This window comes from Sander lucioperca, chromosome 10 (genome assembly GCF_008315115.2).
Source record: "Sander lucioperca isolate FBNREF2018 chromosome 10, SLUC_FBN_1.2, whole genome shotgun sequence".
Taxonomy (NCBI): Eukaryota; Metazoa; Chordata; class Actinopteri; order Perciformes; family Percidae; genus Sander; species Sander lucioperca.
In genome coordinates this window covers 33448151-33470360 of record NC_050182.1, presented here as the reverse complement: position 1 = coordinate 33470360, position 22210 = coordinate 33448151, and the positions used below count along the sequence as shown (strand labels likewise).

The window sequence follows — 22210 nt, the reverse complement described above, 5'->3', positions numbered from 1 at the left end:
TCTGTAGTGTATAACAAATATTGTCTCTCTGTCTGCACAAAATGGATACATATTGTACTGTGGCTTAAGAGGAAGTAGGCATGGTGTTTCCAATTATAGCTTATCAAGAACATGTATGCAAGTATCCAGAGATAAGACATGGCCATTGAATATGCTTCAAGCTTAACTTCACAGACAGAAGTTCTTTTTTACCCATAACTTCATATGTTTAAATTGGGCCAGTAATAAACCAATCATGAATAACACCTGCTTGCATTGTGTTGCCATTAATAATACTGACTCAAGCACGTACTCACACACATGTTGAGTCACTACTTATCTGTACAGTATAACATACTGTATGGCAACAGTGCATTAGGCTCCACTCTAAGATCTCATCTGTGTAAGAGACAGCCATGTACATCCAGATATTCTTCAGTATATACTGTAGGTAAGCTTTCCCTTGTTAGATATCAACAAAAAATCCAGAAAAAGAGAAGAGAAATATATCATCATCCCTATTGTGGTAATATAGTCCGAAATCTATGTCCACTAAGTCCACAGGTTGGCTTTTCAAACCTGCAGAGGAATCCAGGATTGTTAGCCTACACAGGAATCCAGCTAACGAAGTCTACACATGTCATGTATGCACACTTCCCACATAATAATATCATGACAAAGACATTCTGTTCTCTTCTTGAACAAAGATGCAGCTTATAGCATCACAGTTTGCACAAACCAGGCCTGAGGCGCTCTCTCAGTCCAAAATGTTCAAGACGAAAAGCAAGGGAGCCACAATCATGCAGAGCTGCTAACGTATTGGACTCTCTTTACTGCTCTGCTCACATCTCGAAAAAAAAGAATTGTCTTTAGCTTTTAAGGTATTTACACATTCCATGTACTACTTTAATCGGTTAATCATAGCAGCACTTCAAAGAAAAACAGTCTTAACATGTAAAAAGAGGAGCCGAAGAGAGGCAGAGACACACAAGGAGAGATAAGAGACACAGAAAGAGAGTGGTCTTACCTCCACGGCCCGCAATAGGCAGCAGTCCGGGGAACACGAAGGCATTTTTGGAGTGAGCCTGGCTCCCCCCACACACACACACATACACACACACACACTGACTCTCACACAGTAACTAATACAGAAAACCTTGCTGTTATGTCGTCCTGTCTCCTCCAGAAAAGAAAGACTCAAATTTGAGTGCCGACAGTTGCAGTTGTGCTACCTGTCACATAGCCTGTGGACTAGTCCTAGTGGTAGACTAGGCCGCTTTGTCTTTAAAAAAAAAAAAAACTGTCTGTGTGACCTAAAGCCGCGCACAAGACAGGGACACAGAGACAGTCAGTGATCGGATGGCAGCAGGTACAGTACACTGTTTCCAGTGCCGGTTGAGTCTGACAACTATATTTCGTTCTCTCCCTCTCTCTCTCACCCTCCCTCTCCCTCTCTCTCTCTCTCTCTCTCTCTCTCTCTCTCTCTCTCTCTCTCTCCCTCACAAAGGGTTACAGCCTCAGCCACGGGCTCCGAGGCACACTGAATCAAACCACACGCTCACCAACCAATCATAAGGCTGCAGCAGGCTGATGTAATCATTCCCACACAGACCCAGGCGCACACACACACAAGCACACAGAGGCACACAGACACACACACTCTCTGAAAGGCAAACACACTCCAGTAGACACACAGACGTACAGTCATGCACAGACGCAGCCAACTTTTTCAGACCTCTTGCGAGCTTCTCCGCTTCAGTTTCTTTTCAGAGCTCTCAGCGAGAGGGTTGATTTGAGAAGGGTGTGGGGCAGTAAGGAGGAGGTGGAGCAGGAAGAGGAAGAAAGGATAAAGGAAGGAGTAAAAAGTGTGTCTTTGTCGCTTTTCTTGTCTCCAAAATGTTCAGAAGTTTTTAAGTGAGGGCTTGTTGGCTTGTATGTTTTTCTCTTCTTCTTTGCATCTCTTTTCCTCTCCCTCCCTTCCTCCATCCTTCCCTCCTTCCCTGTGGCTTAACTTTGAACTTCCCAGTCAGATCTAACAAGACTCATTACAGAGCAAATGAAATGAAACAAACCTTCTCCTCCTCCCCTGGTGGCTAGCTTCGTACCAACATTCTTTCTCTCTAAAGAACAAAACACCTGGAGACTTTTGCACACACATGCACATGAACACACAGCCCCCCCACCCCTCCTTTTAACTCAGATATTTAATATGGCATCAGACAGACAAAAGCCTTGACACACCCAGTCTGGGAGAGGCAAGAACAGCTTTACGTTGTCCTTGAAGCAACTTCTTCTTGTTTTCTAAATGAGAGTGTGTGTGTGTGTGTGTGTTTGTACATGTGTAGGTGGGGGTGGGGGTGTGATCCAGGACTAAGCAGTTCCACAGAAGGAAGGAGGAAATTGTGGTAAAAGTGGGAGCAGTCAAAGAGATACAACTTTATTTACTATAGCGAGAAACTTTGGGGAGGGAAAGGGGGAGCCTGTGGCTGGGGGAAGGGATGGAGAGAGAGCAAAGTGCATGCATGTGTGTGTGAATGATTGCACATGCACACAGGCACGTATGTGGGTGTGTATGTGTGGGAGTTACAGAGAAACAGGAGACAGACGAGAGAAGTGAAGGGAAAAAGAGTGGGAAGCAGTAAGAGAGAGAGAGAGACTGTCTAGTGACACACTGCAGTAGAATGTGTAGTATGAATGCTTCCTACTGTTAACTACATATCTAGCCAGCACAGCTGTCTTTCCCACCCACCCCCTCCCTGCCACTACACTCACGCAGACACACGCCCTCATCTACGTCACAGTTAGTCAGCCAGAGAGGAAAGCCCCAAGAAGGCTGCACACATCTCACATGCTACAATACAGGTTTTTACATATAGTGCTGTAATTATAAGAGTTGCTCAATCATTCCATTAGCCTCAACCCTTTTGACAAAGAATGAATTGCAATTGGTTAGAAGGTTTTGGAGATATGGTCTACCTTTTGCCATAGTTTTGATGTCTAGAAGACAGGAAGGATAATCCAACATGGTTTCTGTTGTTTTAGACAAGAACAAGAACCCAGGAAACCCCCATGTTTTCCATTGGTGCATAAGAAGTTAACACACTTTGTGTGACCTGGCCTGGCTTTAACACGACAGGTTCAGCATGGGTTTCTGTTTAACATAACAACTACAAGGTTATCATAATCCAGAAGTGGGGTCAAGTGTTTGTTTTGCCACAACTAAGAGTCAAGTCTTGTCAGTCAAGTCCAAAGTAAATTTCCATCCCTGACGGTTTGTTCAATTCATAAGCAAGATGTGTTTTTCCATTTAATTGCAGAGGTTCATATGTAGTAGCAGTATTAGTTCTAGCTTGGTCGTGCACTCTGAAGCCAGTGAGGGATCATTATCTTGGTACTGCAATATCAGCTTTTACTGGTTAGTGAGTATGCAAACAGGGGCCGCCCACTTAGAGCCAGGTCCTGTCCAAGGTTTCTGCCTGTTAAACGAAAGTTTTTCCTCACCGCTGTCCCACCAAATGCATGCTATGCTCTTATGGGGAAAGTAAATTATAGGGTGTGGTAGACCTAGTCTATCTGTAAATGTCCTGAGATAATGTCTGTTATGATTTGACATTATACATAAAACTGAATTGAAAATGTAACTGAATCTGGGGGATAGCATGAACCTTCAGTCACAGTATGCCCTCCCAGTAAACTCTGATGGAGCAAGGACAAATATGGCAAAGTGCAGGAAAGAAACTGGGAAATAAATACAAATGATATACATATAAAAATGTATATGGAAATCCACCCCATCTGCCATGTCAAATCCCGAATGCACAACACAACAACCCTATCCAAGCTAAGTCTTGTTTAATGCCATGGTTTAGTAAGGAGTTATACTTTCCAAACTGGTCTTATGTGAACAAGGACAGTCAGATCTTTGCACACAGAGGTCAAATGCAGGGTGATCACATGTCAGAGACACATTTGGGATAGTTTATTGCAAGAGGATATATGGGACAAAATATGTGATAGGTGATAAGAAACACAAGGAGGCTTGGCTGGTTTAGGGACATATCAGTACAAACCGTAGGTAGCAGGCAGCAATAAGTAGGAAAAATAATAACCAGTATCTGCAGAAGCAGCATGAATCATCAGAAAAGTATCTCCTTGTGACATTATAAAGACCACCTCATCCATGTCTTTAACTGTGACTGGTGATTTATACAGTCAGATGATACTGATCAGCTGAGAGTGTTCATGACTTCAAAGCAAATGACCAAATGTAGACTATTTAGGGTGGGAGCTGATCCATCATTAGCTGTGGAAATCTTATCTTGCAGTGTGGCAAAGCCATTAAACTGCCTCGTGAGTGGAAGGAATGACAAAGCAGAAAGAGATGACAGCAGAGTGACATGATTCAACTGACCTACTCTACTTCTCGGTCTTCTTAAAAGGCAAAGAATAGACGTGGTTAACAAACGAGGTAGGCAAAAGTAAGGAAGAAAGATAGAAAGAGAAACAAAAAGAAAGAAAAACAGAAAGAAAAAGAAACAGAAAGAAAGAAAAACTGAAAGAAAGAAAGAAAGAAAGTCCTATCTTCTAATGCTTTTAAAAGTGTTCTCATTTAGATGGATGAGTATGGAAGAGCTGGGCCTCTCAACCTCTGATGACTCAGGTCTGATAACTGCCCTGTGATGTAATCCCCCAGGAAGAGACTGAGAGCTTCAGGCATCTCTCACACACACACACACACACACACACACACACACACACACACACACACACACACAGTCCTAGTACGGACACACACAAAGACAAAGCCAGACAGAAACTAGACATGCACAAACAGACACAGAAAAAGTATACTGCACTGTATGAGAACGTGCTTTGTGAAAACTAAAGTACACAAGCGTGTGTGTGCATGCCCAGCAGCTCACACGCATACACACATCCATCTCTTCGAAAATTGGCTGCTGGTCTATAAATAGCTCCACTGGTATTATGTACACATTACAAGCCATTACATCAGAAAGGAGTTACTGTGGCAGATTACAATTATAAAAAACTATTAGCCATTAGGCATACAAGCCTGCACACACACTAGAATCCATTACATGTGGACAATGTTGTGAAACAGTTTAAAAAGTCAGGCAACCTGGATAAAAGCTGCGTAAGGGAGAGGAAACGTCAGTGTTGTTAAACAGCAGAGACAAAGCATCATTGAGAAATTATTATAATTTATTGGAAAAAAGACAGTGTCTAGTCACACCATATGTTCATATGTAAAGGTAACCCCACTGTCAACTCTTCCTGGAATATCGACGCAACAAGGAAATTATTTTTGATTAACATGCGCAGGGACTTTCTTGCCTTTAGTTGAGCCTTCAGGCTTTGTACAATTATGGCCTACCCTAACCTTAGCCACAGCACTTAAACAAACCTTAACGGTCTATAACATCAACATCTAAATGACTACGCTTGTTGGTAACAGTATGCACAACATTTGGAGCAAAAAATATTCACTTGCTGTATTCTCAGAGCTCATATAGTACACTCTAGAATACTCTTGACCTATTAATCCAGGGGTTAGTAATACAATAATGATTTTAAAGAGATTGACTAGGTATGATAAAGTTTAATGTCAGTTTTTAGATTAGATACAACACAATACAACATGAAAATGAACAATCCCTGGAGAGCCTTGATTGTAAGAGCAGAAGGCAGAATAAATTATATAGTTTTTAGGATATAAAAACAGAAAATGGAGGGTATAAAACATTGTTGATTATTCCAACAGAACCAAGTCAGAAAAAACTATAAAAACATCCACAACACTTTCAACATTGAGATATATCTGCTCTGTCTTACAACCCTCTATTTGTGTTGCCAAAAAAGAACTGTAGCTATTGATAAGCTGATTTGGCTCACACGACCCACCCCAGCTTTATATACCCATTAACAAGTACTCTCCATAAAGCCCCTCTGGCTGCAATGTGGTGCTGTGTGTGGTCTCGGCCGCCCCTGGAAACTGACGTCCGGATGATGAGATGGACACACAAAAACCTGAATGGGCCTCAGACAATTGGCCGTCCCCGCTCAGCGCCGGTAGTCAGCAGTAGTGGGAGGCACAAGCCAAGAAAACTCTGCTGACTCATGAGGAAGGGACAGTGAACTGCCCCTTGTCATCCAATTACCGTGTCAAATTAAGACCCAAGACATAGAGGCCTATCTGGGCTCAGCGAAGCAAAATAAGTCAGAAAGGGATTTAGTAGGCAGGGGTCAGAGGGATGGAAAAGGGAGGGATGAGGGAGGGATGGTTTAGAGAGAGAGAGAGAGAGAGAGAGAGAGAGAGAGAGAGAGAGAGAGAGAGAGAGAGAGAGAGAGAGAGAGATGTATGGAGATAAATTTAGGAGAAGAAGACTCCCAGTGCACACTAACAATACAAAGTCATGTACAATGGCAGACTGCCATTTCAATCACTGTGCAGCCATGCATCAAACCACACACTGTATATTGGGTAGTTAGTTATCCCACACAATCATTGGCATGATTTTGGCAATATATAATTGACATGAGAGATTGTATTGCTTATATTCACATTTTACAGTTTTGATAAAACTTTCAAATTGCAGCAGAAAATCACTGTTCCCACAAGTTACTAATAATTCTGTGAATGAATGATCATACAACTGTAATATCTGTAATATCGGTGTAAAGGGAAAACATCTACAGGTCCTTGTGTCCCATGAGAGTAAAAAGAGGACTACTACCATCACAGGCAATTACAAACATTAATTTCCGTTCAGATGAATCACAGCATGTGCCACAGTTCTGTACAAACTGTCCCAAATAATACATTTTCTCTGGAGATGCCAAGATCGCAGTATCACAGTTCTGTCTGTCACTCGCTCTCTCATTCTCTCTCTACTGAAACAAATTTCAATTGCTGAGCTCTTTGAGTCAGGTTGCTTGTCTGTCTTGTTCTTCAATTTTAAAACTTTGAAGACTGAAGGCCATAGTTACATTTGCAACTTTTGTCTGCTCACTTACTGTTTTTAATTATGCAAATAAATAAGTGTCCTGTCCATCATCCTTATCCTTAAAAGGTGCCCTGCCACACAAAACCGTTTTTACTTGCATTTTTTGAAATATGTTAGGTCTATATGTGTTTGTGTTATGTGGTGAATGTGAAAATGAACTGCTACCTCCTCTGTCAGCTCTAGCCACTGAAAAGAAATGAGCAGAGAAATCAGGCCAATTACAAAAGCTGGTCAGTCTGACATCATGTTGCCTGAGCTCATTACTATTCATGAGCTCGCCCAGTTGCGCTGGGTAAAGGATGATGATAGCCAGGCTCTCATTGGCTAGCTGTTAGCCAATCAGAGTCAAGCAGCTTAGCTCGTTGAATATTAATGAGAACTGGCACAAATCAAGCTGAGTCTTCCTGCAGGCTTTCTATACCACTCTAGAATGGCTTGAAAGGCATTTCTTTTCCACCAAAAAATTTTAAAGAGTCCATGGTATAACTTCAGACATTACCACAAAGTAATTAAAATACGTGTGGCAGGGCACCTTTAAGTATTCTATTAAGGCTGCGTCTCATTTGTCTTTCTTAACCCTTCCCCTTACCCCTACCCCTTAGTTTTGCATGCTCACGTGAGAGTAAGTACTGTCCCAATACTCATTTTGGTTGAGGGGTAGGGCTAAGGGGAAGGGCTATATACCCCTTAACGCCAAGCAAGGACGCAAGCTTACTTGAAAAGCAAGGGGTATCCAGATACATTGCGCAACAAGGAAAATGGCTGCCAGGTCGACCAGAGACCCATAAATGTAAGTGTCTTATTTGCACAACAGTCCCGCATTTCTCTGCCTTGAATGGACTCCATGCATGTCTACAGTTTTAACTAAACTCCATTAGCAGCGAATTTCGTTTGATATCAGTGTATAACACTACTTGCTTTGGAGACATCGATACGTGCTTTACATGTACCATCCTGTATCACACAGGGACACAGACACAGAAACAGAAACCCAGCAGCTGATCCACTTTCTGGGCTGAAAACGAGCAGAAGTTTCTGCGTTCATGTTGTAGCCATTCATTATTGTATTGGTACTGTATTATTGTAAACATGTGTAATTCATTCCTGTTCATGCACCTGTACATTGTTGTTGGTTATGCTACAGGACACTAATGAAAGAAATGGGGTATGGAGGGAAAGGTTACTGGCCAACAGGCATCAGACTGGAGTCTGGAATTTCAGAATAGCTGTAGTTTTTTGTTTGTTTGTGGTCTTGTGTGTCTTTTTTAGTTTTATACATTTGAGTGCCTTTTTTTATGTGTGTGTGACATGTAAGTTATGGTTCTAATAGTTGTAATAATGTTTACTTTATTAGGCAATAAGGTTAAAGCAAAGAAAGTGTTTCTGAACATCAATGACATTCAAAACAGTGATAACTGAAACAGATATACTACACACCATGCAGTGTGTATACAAATATTTATTGCAAACAGACCTAAGTATGTATGATGATGTAACCAAGTGGCGTCTCATTTCATAGGGGTATGTTTTCACCCCTACCCCTTAACACTCGTTTTCGAGGGCCAAGGGCTAGGGGTAACCTAAGGGGTAGGGGTAAGGGGTAGGGGTAAGACAGAGAAATGGGATTCAGCCTAAGTCTATTCATTCAAGCAAAGTAGACAAAACATAATAAAGCATGACAACAAATTTGAATATTTTTTTAACTTTTCGGAATTGTCAACTGAATCAACGTTTTACCTTGAGCTGAGATCATTAATTTATATATTTATTTTTAAAACTTTTATAACAGTAATTCATCAACATATCACTGTTTTTAAGCAGCTTTTCAATTTCTGTCTTCTGCTTATTCCTCTTTCTTCCCTCCTCTTCTGCCGTTTCACAGCAGCAGCTTCAGAAATCTGAGCTGTCCTACTTTCCCTAAGAGACAGAGAGGGAGGGAGAGAGAGAGAGAGAGAGAGAGAGAGAGAGAGAGAGAGAGAGAGAGAGAGAGAGAGAGAGAGAGAAAGGACAGAGAGGGAAGGAAGAGAGAAAGAGAGATGCAGTCTCCATGACCTACATGAGTTCAACAGCTCTGTTCAGCTTTGGCCAGATGAAATGCCTACAGGCAGCAACACATTGCTCTCTTTGTGAAACACGTGGACACACGCAAACCTAGTAGAGGTGGGAATGACCAGAAGCCTCACGATACGATATCATCACGATACTTCTGTCACAATACAATATTGCGATTTTAAACATATTGCAATATTCTGCGATATATTGCAATTTATTATCTTTTTTCCAACTTCAAATTTTTCCCAATTTCAAATGATGTCCCCAAAAGGAAATTTTGTCAGCATGTTTTATTTAAAAAGATTTTATCTCTTTTTGTTCATCTCACGTAAATTGTATTGCTGCAACATGGGATTGTCAAGCAGACAAACTGACCAACACATATAAAATAAAAGATTGATAACTGCCGTCTGTGTATCAATACAGTATTGCCATGGAAAATATCGCGATACTATGCTGTATCCATTTTCCCCCCACCCCTAAAACCTAGACGCATGCGTTTACACCTGTATTCAGGCACATATGGGTGTGTCTGAGGGTGCGAGGACACAAAAAAGCACACTCAAAACCGTTTGAGTAAAAGAGTTTTTACATCAATTAAATATTGTTTTGCACCGTCAGTAGTGTGCCCAGGGTAGGATAAATGCAAAAGCACACACATTTGATACTCTGACAATCTAAAATATAGAGACAGAGACAGATGAGAGAGCTAACACCATCAGGGATTCCCATTAGCTGAAGGAGTAACGGGATCTTGCCCTATTAGCTGGGTGAAAGTTGTGGCTTCTAATCTTACACTGCCTGCCTTCTGGGACACAGGGTGAGGTTGGACCATTAAAGGTGCATCATCCCCAGTGTCTGGGTGGTCCAGTCATGTTCCTATGGAAATACATTTATTTAGCTAAATTTAATAGAGAAATGAATTAAGTAGAGGTTTAATTATTAACCATTTCAATATTTGAGGCTTGTGGTCTCCTACCATTACCTCAATAAATGACTTAAAATGCTCTGGGTAGGATTCCCTCATTAATCTGTAACAGAAAATGAACTGTGATGACATAATTTGATGCTGGGATAAAAGGAACCTACATATACTGTATACTGTATCTGCCTGACAGTCAGTCTATATTGCTTATTTGATAGGCTGGCATTATTTAGACAACTTTGGAAACAAGGTTGAAATTGCTGCTTCCACTCAGGCAAAATGGGCAGTTTGAGATCAGAAGTGTTGTATTTACTTTAGTCACAAACTCAGTGACCAAAGTTTTTACACAGCTTAGTTTACTACATTGGAATACACTGCCTCTTGAACTACAGTCAACATTTTTAGACAAGGGCTATCATGAGGTGTTCATCACATGCAGCTTTCTGGTACAGTGTAGCAGAGATGTTCACAAGTCATTTGTTGCAAGTCCAAGTCAAGTCTCAAGTCTTTGAGCTCGAGTCCAAGTCAAGTCTCAAGTCTTTGAGCTCGAGTCCAAGTCAAGTCTCAAGTCTTTGAGCTTGAGTTCAAGTCAAGTCTCAAGTCTTTGAGCTCGAGTTCAAGTCAAGTCTCAAGTCTTTTGCCATGAGTCCAAGTCAAGTCCAAGTCGAGTCTCAAGTCTCTGGCCATCTGATCTGTCCCTAACACTGTATTGTTAAATCTTATGAATTCAAAGCATGTCCTGTAACTGTCACATCATATGGATACAACTATAAAGATACAATTTGCATGTTCCCAGCATTAGCACAACACTTTGCGATGGTTAGCTTGTTACCTGTGATGATATGTCCTAAATGTAACGTCTCTTTCACTCAAAAAAATGTCGAAGTGGAAATCAAGAGAGAAGTGGTAGTGCCACACCAGTTACAGAACAACATGCATCTCAGTGTCAGTCCAAATTACGCACAATAAGCAGTTTGAACTCACTGATGTAATGCCATTTATTTTCTAAGTGTTAGTACGCTCAGTGAAACTGAGTCCAGCGCAAGGGAGACCCAACTCAGAGGAGGAGAGGTTAGTGAGGCCAGCGTCTCCACAGCAGGTGACAGTGCGCACGGATCCGCTACGCCACGCATGGATGAAATAATGAAATAGTAAATAGGGCTACAGTAACAGAAATATGTGCAGAATTAAGACAGTCAAGACGGCCCAGTGTTTGTTGGACCGTGTACACCTTGTTCACTTAATAGTCTACAAATCATCCACGGGATCAATTACGCATCACAAGAGTTTGCCCACCTGACACAGTGTTTGTTCTGGGGAGATGGATCTGTGCGTCCCGCCTCCTGTGCGCCATGGATTTCTTAGCCTCAGCGACTACTAACTATAAAGAAACTATTTGACTGTTCCCAGCATTAGCACAACACTTTGCGATGGTTAGCTTGTTACCTGTGACGATATATGCTAATGTAACGTCTCTTTCACATTAGCGTGTGAGTGACTTACCTATTTGGATGTGTTTTGAGACGCCTGATGAAGTCCGACGTTGTTGATCCGGCATCATTTATCTTGGTGCCACACACCTTGCATGTAGCTGCTCGCTTACTGCCACTGTTTACCAAGTTACTGAAAGCAATGACAAAAAGGCACAACTCCGGGAGGACTTGGTGTCGCCATCTGCAATGCATTTTTTGATATGTGCGCGCACATAGGCGCATGCGTTACGTTGCACATTATGGTAAAGGGCAGGGGACATACAGCTCGTCATATGTTTCCCCGTATATGCGCCAATAAAAGAAAATAGAAATACATTCATACATTTAGATTTAAAAAGCAATGATTGTATGAAAACAGGTTGTTGACGAGTCTCGAAGCTCAAGTCAGAGTCAAGTCTGAAGTCTTTTGGGTCGAGTCGCAAGTCAAGTCTGAAGTCAGCTGTTAGTGCGACTTAAGTGCGACTCGAGTCCGAGTCTCAGACTCAAGTCCCCATCTCTGCAGTGTAGGCAGTGGATGTTAGCTGCAGATGGCTTAGTGGTTGCAGTGACACTGACCTATTTTTACTGGAAGCGTGTAAATTAATTTACCATGTAACAGGATGAATTTAAACCAACAGTTTGTGTCTATGCATAAGTGGGATACTTCTCCAAGGGTCGGCCTCCTCTAGGATAGTCTTTTAGTATTTGTGACAGTGTCTATCTCATGGTGCATTTTATAAGCACTGCCCTTGGTAATATACTAATGCACATACCACAAAGGTTTTTATGCACAAGCTATGAGATGGTGATCTGCTCCCAAGTGGCTTTGCCCATTACTAATTTTAGAGTCATATTTATCTAAACTGAGCCATTACTCAGACTAATCATGCCAGCCTACTCTATTATTCAACAACAGGCTATGTGTATGTGTGTGCCTGTGTGTGTGTCAGAGAGAGTAGCACGACGTGTTTCCATTTAGCAGCGGGGGATAAATATGGCCCTGACACATGAGATGTTCCAGACTCTACCACAACCTGCCCGTCTCTTCTCCAGGTTTGTTTTACAGTAGCCAAATAATTAGTATTTCACAGCACCAAATGCTGCAACTCCACTCAGTCACTCAATGCAATTTGTGTATATGTTGATATATGCATCTGCTTGAGAAAGAGAGCAGGGACATGTGAGCTGACAAAGGGTTACTGTACTGCCTGCATGCTCTCTTTACCTTTGCCACAAAGAGCATCAAATAACATGCATACATAAGTGTTTGTGTGCAAGTGTGTGTGTGTGTGTGTGTGTGTGTGTGTGTGTGTGTGTGTGTGTGTGTGTGTGTGTGTGTGTGTGTGTGCGTGCGTGCGTGCATGTGTGTGTGCGCCTTGGGCTCAGAGACTGGATGTAATGTTAGGAATAATGAGGCAAGCAGGCAGACACACACACACACACACACAAACGTGACTAGCCGGTGATCTCACAATTCGTGTGTCAGTGTGTGTGTGTAGGTGTGTGTTCCGTGTTGCACTTTAAGATCCATTTAAAAGCAAGCTGGCTGCTTGATCCACTCACAGATGAGGCCTGCAGAACACATCAGTGCAATGAGAAGCAGAACACACTCAATCACGCACGCAGGCACGCACGCAGGCACGTACGTAGGCACGCACACATGCCCCCCAGGTATTTTAACCCCCAGGTGGCACATGTGAGCAATCCAAACTGCAACAGATAGAAAACGTTGCATTCCAACAAGATCTGAAGGGATCGTTGTAATAACGGTGGCTGAGAATTATGAGTAGTGTAGAGCCTTCCGCTATCCAAAATTTACAAAAAAAAAATATTTCTCAGAATCCAAGGAGAAAATATTAAAAGTCATTATTTATCTCATTGTTTAATTTACAGTTTCGTGTTGAGAAATGTTTAGGATATCATTCAATCAATACCTTAAAATGGGAATTGACGGTGAGGAAAATACTTCCGGGCGGCAGGAGTTTAAAATTCCAACACAAAGAAAGCGGAAGGTAACGGAAAATACATGCATCCGGCAGAATTCCTGCGGCACCGGAGCAATCCCGGAAGTGGAACGTCAAGGATATAGACGACGTGTGCACTGACATTTGTCATCACATATGTCAGTTTTAGGCTAACTATATTTCTGTAAGTTAAGCTAAAGCATTTTGACAGTATGCAACTTGTGTTATAGTGGAACGTGGATAAATCAGAAAGCTATGCAGTATTATGTTTGCAAGTGCTATAGCTTGCTAACATTAGCTTACTAACAGCTATCTTGTCCTCTCTGGACAGAGGTTGCTAAAATAATCATTTGACATTTGACAGTTTTTTAGCTAGCTACAGGCACTTTGTTAGCGTTTCAGCCCTTGGTTGCATATTGTGGCACTGATTGGTTTCTACTCCGGTGGACATGGCTTTCAGAGTATGACGCGTTGCACACTGTCTCTATAATACTGGAGAGAATGGACAACCGGAGCAGTTGCTTTGAGCTTCTAATATTGCTGCGGATGGGTTTACAGTGGAGTTAGTTGAAAGCCTGGTGCGTCCCATACAGACTCTAAATGGTGCCTTGTGCATTGAGGGGCGTGACAAAGCGTCAGTATTTGATGACCTGGGTTGACACGAGCCCTGCATTTGTGCTCCTCATGCAGTACAGTAACTGGTACTATCATAAAAAAGTCAGTTTCATGTCGTAAAAAATAATTTCACTTAATAAAAAAGTCATAGTAGGCTATAGTATGTCATAAAAAGGTATAGCATTCCATACAAATAAATCATAATATATTGTATCGGCGTAATAACATTGGTTATTTTTGCAAAAGTGTTTCCCCTTTTTCAAAAAGGTCTTGTGAAGGTCTGGAATGCTCCAGGTACCGGCAATGGGCAGGATCCAACCATGAAACAAGTGACATCTGTACACACACACACACACACACACACAATACACAAAACTGAACCTCCTCACAAACACGCCCTTACTTTTAAATACATACACTTGTGCACGTGCCCACAGACGTTCCCACACGATGGGGCCAACAGTTTGGGCATCGACAGCATTCCATTCTGCTTTCCTTTTATAGTGGAAACATCTGCCCTTTGACCTGGAGTATTTCCAACATTGAGGAAGGAGGCAGCCAAGGAATGCCATGCTTCAGAGCTAACAGAGAGAGAAGAGGGATGGATCGATGCCCATCACTTATATACCGGGTGTTTCTAGTTTAAATCCTATTGCTTTCTTTTCAGCAACTAGAATGGCTTCTTCAACTGTGTAAAACTGAAGATAGATGTAGATTTCTACAAGCTGATATGGAGTTTGCTAACATCATGAGCACATCATTAAAATTCTACTTCAGTACAGTATACAATAGTTGATACTGTGATAGGTTTTTGATAAGTAGTGTCACAGCTTTGAAGTCTAACTAAACTGGAGGAACATGTCATGCAAAGAGAGAGAGAGAGGTGAGGAAAAGTGAGAGGTGGAATTGTGACCAGCATCACCATCATTCGAGCAAAATGTTAATATAGCTCAGAAGATTTCACAATACAATTCAGAAAAGAAATAGGCAGGAAAGGATACTAAGGAAAACACAACAAGTAATCTCATCTGCGGAATATAATAAAAATGCAGAAAATAAAAAAAGGCATTCCATATTTTTTTATTATGTAATTTACAGTAAGTTTGTGGAGCACATATAGATCCACAGATATATTTTTAAAGTTCAATTATGGAAGCAACACACAGTTAGTATCATCCACGTTCAAAAGATATGTACAAAATGCTTATGTGCATATTTTATTATTTTATCCTGATAATGTGCTGCATATATCTCTGTACATGTTGCTTTCATCTTTAAATGGAATACTATAAATTGATGCAATGTACAATGCAACATAACCCTGAACATTTGCATACTGTACTTATCTGTCTAAGAATAATAAAAATATATATATTTTTTTTAAATGGTAGACAGATTGATAGCAAGATTGGTTAAATGTGCGTGATATAGAAAGCAGTAGCATTATATTATTAGTCAGACTTGTGCAACTAGACAATGATTCTGGCAGTAAGCACCAACAGCTAATTTGCTAACATTATTAGTGCCAACCAAAAGTCCACAGCTTGTCTGGCACCATGCACCATTACTTCATCATGTGTGAATAAGTATGTATTCTCTTTCCATCTGTAAACATTCATATCCCATTAATGCATGTTACTATCTTAGCTTCTATCCCCAGAGTCCTCGTGCTTTTTCGCCTCGCAGATTTCCTTGGATTGTGGTGGCACCTGGATTGTGGCTGCGGTGGCTGCCGTGGTTCTGCTCAATGCCCACTATTACTACTATTATTATTTTTGTTTGGTATAGTTCTATTATCTTTACTGTTACTCTAATTGCCTCTGTTCATGATGTACCATTCATCACCATTATACCCACTGCTAAAATTATTATTAGTCATATTTCTATAATTATTATAGTTAGTTACTATTGTAGTTGCTGTGCATATCTCTCTTTCTTTCGCTCTCTCTCTCTCTCTCTCTCGCTCTCTCTCTCTCTCTATCTGTAAAGTGTCCTGAGATTTGACACTATAAATAAAATTGAATTGAATTGAATAGCGAGCTAATGTGTTACAGGACACACTGTACAGTACTCCTGCCTACCTAACATCAACAGGAATGTTGACTGAACTAAAAGTTCATAGTGAAGGACAAAAGGGTGGAGGGATGACAGAAGAGGACTTATGACAGACAACAAACACTGACATAAACTCAAAGACACACAAAGATAGACAGACCAATAGAAAGATAATGAAACACAGACTAGAGAGGCAGAGACAGGGCGTGGGGATCCTGCCATACCATAGAGATCACTGAGCTACAGGACATCCAGTCCAAGTACAGTAAATCCAGCAAAATCTGGCAACCCATCAAATCAGTGTTCCCACACTACACTGACTGGGGCAGCTATGGGAACACAGTGTCTGAGTAAGTACATAACAGCACTCTCTATTGCACTACGGAGGACAGACTGTCAAGAACCGACTGAGAAAATTAATGGATATACTAGCTAACTGCCTTGCAGTCATAGCTTCTTATAGGTTTTTCCATTGCACAACATGGATTACACAGGCCAAGCTCCTAGTATGGATATGTATGGAGTTTAAGAAAGCCCAGATTTTGTTTGCAGTTATCCTTAGCAGGCACAGGAAGAATATCTGCCCATCTGTGCACACTTTCACACATACCACACTGGACTGGTGCCAGTGTTCATAGATGGCAGCTTCCTCGTTCAATGTTCTTAATCATCATGCAGCTCCCAAAATAAAAACATTTATTTGTTCCTTTAAGATTTATTTAGTTCCTTTAAGATTGTACAGCTACAAAGACAAGTTAAGGCTCTGACACACCAACCCGACGGCCGACCGTCGGCAGAAAAGGCAGTCGGACTGATCAGTCGGCTCCCCGAGGTCAAAAAAGTGCCTTGGAACACACCGAAGCGACGCCGACTTGAGCGTACGTTCTGCACGTACGCGATACATGATACGTCTCCATAACAGCAGGCGGCGCTAATCTGTATTGTCGCCCAAGAAATGAAAACCAGAAATGACGAACGCATCACGTGGGTCTGGCTTCTCCCAAATTTCAAAGCCGACCATAATGGCGGCTTGTTCGGAATACGATCTCGTATTTTACGAAAATAGTTCACCGAAACGTATTTCTGAAAACATTTTAAGTGATAAATAGGCCATAGAGTTGCTGAATCTGTCTGTTTTTTTTGATCGACAAAGGTCAGTTTGAAAGATTTTCATCAGATTTTGAGAGCCGTTCGTCACGCTCATCCTGCTCGTCATTTCCGTAAGTGTAAGTGTTTTAATATAAGTGCACTGATTTGCTAGTCAGGGGCTAGCACTCCATCAATCAGATTGGTCATTGACATTGACATCAACAAGTCAAATTGGCCCAAATTAAAGCCGACGGCACCGACCTCGCCAGACTGTCCGACGGCCGATAATCGGGTTGGTGTGTCAGCGCCTTTAGAGACAGGAGGGCTGAAAGTGGGGAAATGGATAAAGACAGGAGGGAGAGGAGAGTGGAAGAAAGTGACGTAATTGGGAGTCATATGGCCATGTCAAACAGCTTGCCCAGTGATTCCTGAGAGCCCAGCGCTGCATCCTCATGCCTCATGCACACAGGCCAAAGAGTGAGGTAAGGAGGAACAGAGGTACATAACTATGAGAGTCTGTCAGAAAGTGCCCGGAGGTCGGAAAATTCCGTAAACTAAACAGAGAAACTTCTCACCAGCAGGCTGGCTGACTGACTGGACTGAATGTTTGGAGGGCAGGGAGAGGGGTAGATAGAGACAAACTGACAAAGAGAGATAAAGAAAAATGTCACATAACAAAGCACAGATGGTTGAAATGATTATGGTTAGAGGTCTTGGAGAGTGGGTTGGGAGCAATATAATTTACCTGCCCATCATCCCACTTGTCAAACTCTAAACAGACCACCACTCCACTCTGAACCACTTAAGGGAAGAATATGTTGTACATTTGTCTCCGGAGCTGGACCCCAAAAGCACATGTGTGTGATGAGACGGCTCCTTGGGAGGGTTTTATTTTTCAACGTAAAGGTGCTGAATTGAATTTCCACTGAACGACAACCACAATGAGACATACTTTCCATTTCCATCAACAATAGATAGACACTGCCAATGCTGTAAATAGTTTACAGAACTCACAAAGACAAACAGGCAGACGTGCGCGCAAACACACATGCATCTAAAAAACTAATACGCCCATATGCATTGATGGATGCACAGCACACTTACACACGTTTACATGACTGTGAGCACAGTGTGTGCATGGTAAAAACACAATGGGAATTCAATTTTCCACAGCCCTTTCTCAGCAATGCCTCTTTATTGCAAATGTTTGGTGGTCCAAGCAAAACAAAACCAGTAAAAACTTTTTCTATATCTAGTAACTGTTTACTGTTATAGTCAAGTTTAGATTTTAGTACATTCTGAGCAGATGTATGGCAATGTTTCAACACATGGTGTTAAACTCCATGTGAAAGCTTATCTAATGTGACAGACACACTAAAGTTCTTGTAATTAAACTTCATTAAAAATTGGTCAAAACAATCGCATGTTACACAAACAAATGTGTCACTATAAAATGAGCACTGTGCATATAAGATACGATAAAATAAGTATGGGTTAATTTTTTGTAAGATTTAAGTGTGCAAACATGTTTTGGTGTTAAGACAAAAATCCATTCATTCCGGCTCTTCAAAGTTCGGAAATGGGAAACAGGATTGCTAGGATGTGGGGTTATAACTGTGTCAATGTCAAAGGCAGATCCTCAACTAGAGTTGAGTGCCTCAAAAAACTTTTAGAGATACTGTATGTCATCGTACTGTATGATCACAGAAATAATTTACCTCCGCCGCTAATCTCCAACTCCCCTGCACCTCCTTAAATCCCCTACTCCACTTCCTGGTTTATACTGCCCTCTTAACAAGCCGTCTGGGAATTCAAAAACCAACAACATTCCCTTCCTGAGCGGGTCACCCAGTCTGACAAATTGGTTTCTGAATATTTACTAGAAACGCCTGCTTTACTTATAAGGAGCCAAAGTTATGTTACAGCTAGTAATTCAATACAAAACTCATAACCACTTGACCTTAGTAAGATTAATATCTGACCTCTTTACAGTATGAACTAAGATTTACCATGCAGTTTTGAATTTATGCCACAGCTAGTAATTCAAGCCTATGATATTCAGGCAAAGAAAGAAACAACTTTCCCACTCGTGAAGAGTAGACTGAAATCTAATCTTTCAAGACTTATTAACCATTAAGAGATGAATGTCACATTTGGTAATTCAAAGCCAAACTTCCCAATTCTTAAAGCATTTACTGGATGCCACAGGTTTATCAATTCATCAAGTGATTTATGAGCTGACGTTTGAGAAAACAGAGCAGGTCATATTAAACTCAGACTTATATTTTGGCAAGAAACAACTTAACTGGAACTGCAGTCTATGATCTTGTACCATAAAAGCCAGAACAGGCCAGGATCACAGCCAGGGAGAGTAGTTATGAGAAATTGTCCGCCCTCACATTACTGTAAGCTGGTATGTTACTGTAGCCAGCACTGGCCCCATGTGAAGATCATTAGCAGATGATGGGGGGACTCTGACTTCCAGGAATAGACAGACCAGTCTCTAAATCGTTGTCAACAAATGAACATACACAAATGCAAACAGGCTCACAGAAATGCAGTTTGTGCAGGTGTTCACACACACACACACACACACACACACACACACACACACACACACACACACACACACACACACACACACACACAGAGTCTATGCTCCTACACTCATCACCTCATTCTTTTTCTTCAAACAAAGCCGCAAAGCCTCTTGAGCACACACATGGATTGTACAGTGCAGTGCTATCACATGCAAGCAATCATCATGCCTCAGATGAGCAAAACATGGGGCAGATGCAGAGCAGGGAAAATTCCTACATGCATATGTCCAACACACATGACCACTAAATACAGCTGATTTACGATTTTCAAATACTGCATCTTTCAAAACAAGTCACTTGAGTCACACGTGTCTCAGGAATCAACATAAAAGTAAATCAAAATCAGCTGATGTCTCATATCCTGTTTTTCTGACATGGTCTCCCATATCGTATGAAGATAGTGTTTGGTATCCAGTGCAACCACACTAAATTATAATGTGTAGTAAAATATGAAACCAACAAGAGCCCTGCTGGGAAAAATGTGACTTTCATAATTCCTGAAAAGTTTCTACAGTGCTGGTTTGTGGGGTTTGACTTACATATTTGCCAGTGGAGGGTTCTCCAGGGGGTAGAGACCCAGGACTGAGGACAGGGGAGCTTGCTGGACTGCAGAGCTCTGGGAAGGGGTTGGGGATGGCCGGGAGAGATGATGTCCTCAGCTGCTGCTCCTCCTCCTGCAACCTCCTGGACAATGGACACAGGACAGAGGAACAGTCATACAGTACGGTTGTCGAACATACTTTTAGTATTAGCTTGTGTTCCCTAATACACATATGAACTGACGTCTAAGGTCGTGACCTGGAACAACTTCTTTAAAAGTAAAATGGGATAACTTTGAAATGAGAGTCGCTGACACATGTAGAATATGTGCAGGAGAGAGAGTTGAAATTACTAAAGCATTGCTGTTCAGTATCCAGGCTCATGTCTGTTTCCATCTGATCTGCCTATAATGAATGTCTCCCAGCAAGTGGAAATCATAGACCCCTGCAGCGTGCCAGCTAATTTTCTGCAATATTTATCACACATCAATATTAAATCAAGACATCGCTTTAAAGTAGTTTTTAAATGAGATGTAGACAGTGCAAGCGTGTGGCCTAAGAGAGGAATGATGATTTGACAGCTGATCATAAACCTTGCAGGATTCAGTTTTAAAAATGGGCAGGTCGGTTTTTGAAATTCTAGCTAGATAGCAGAGAATCACTGTAGAAGACTCAAACTGTCTCTCTGTAGAACCCAGCGAGTTCAAAAGGGAACGGGCCTTTTGATGTTGTCCCATCTGAGCTTGAGAACAGGGTTATTCAGAGGTCAGCCCTGAATAATAAGAACTTCAGAGCCTGAGTCTGTTTCAGAGAGAGATAGAGAGAGCTCATAAGACAGAATACTCCATTACCTGATCATCCCTCCTCTGTTTCTGTCATATTCTCCAAAGGCGAATAATAGGAGCTGACACCAGCTCTGCCATGAATGCCTTTGTGTTTGTGCGCACTGTAAGCATGCAGCCATTCTTCTACAGTATGTGTGAGTGAGAATACCCACTTTTGAATGCATACAATAACAGCCTTAGGGAAAGTAGGGATTACTACTATTCAAATTGAGAGAGACATTTGCACTTGGTACTAAAATAAATGAGATTCTTTACCTTTCTCCTCCTGCTGGTGTAGCTTGAGACAAACAAGGAGTGGCAAGGAGGAATGGGTCATTCAAAGGCTACAGAGGAGTGGGGAGGAAGCGCTATCCCCAATTATTGAGAGGGTGGTGAGGAATGATAGTGTGGAGTGAGAGGCTTCTTTCCAATGTGGAGAGAGAAAAGAGGAAAGAATTGTGCATGTGTGCGTGACTATGCATATGCAAATGTATGAGGCTGGAAGATGTTAGTTTAAAGTTTAGGGCCATAATTATGTTGCCTGAGTGCCTGTGTCTGTATGTGTGCACATGTACAATTGTGATAGAAAGCTATATCAGGTCTAGTTAGAAGTCAGTGAGCGAAAGATTCTGACGCATAGCTTGGCTGTGTAGTCAAATAGTGTCCCTGTGAAGAGTTCTGAAAGTTAACAGGCAAGCATTTTGTCTTATTTAGATTTTTAATTGCTGGTTTATGTGTATGGTTATCTACAAGGGTGTTCACTTCTGATGGTATCTAGGATGTGTTTGATGTCACTGTAAAACACCTGATGAATGCACACATTTTACTGACGAACAGCTCATTCAAAATTCCCTTCAACCATGTGTTAAATACACTCAATAAAGGCTGTGACTAATGACTATCTTCATTATAGATTAATCTGCCAATTATTTAACAGTTGTTTGATCAATTGTTTGGTCTGTAAAATGTCAGAAAATTGTGGATTACATCATTAAAATAGTTCAAATTGATTAATTGACTATTGGCTTTACATTTAATAAGTGCTAAACTGAAGATCACCTGTCACAGTTG

The 22210-nt window shown here is 41.4% G+C and overlaps 1 protein-coding gene across 3 annotated transcripts in view; it reads right to left on the bottom strand.

Moving 5' to 3' along the window:
* The window catches only part of grb10b (growth factor receptor-bound protein 10b), a 69574-nt gene that overhangs the window by 15541 nt on the left and 31823 nt on the right, over positions 1–22210 (bottom strand). For 2 of the 3 annotated variants that reach the window (XM_031278226.2, XM_031278225.2), the window contains exon 5: positions 20316–20460. In XM_031278226.2, coding sequence (XP_031134086.1) covers positions 20316–20460 — 145 coding nt within the window. Of the gene's footprint in view, positions 1–1006; positions 1442–20315; positions 20461–22210 lie in introns of those variants that run through there. The other variant, XM_031278227.2, reaches the window with a different exon arrangement.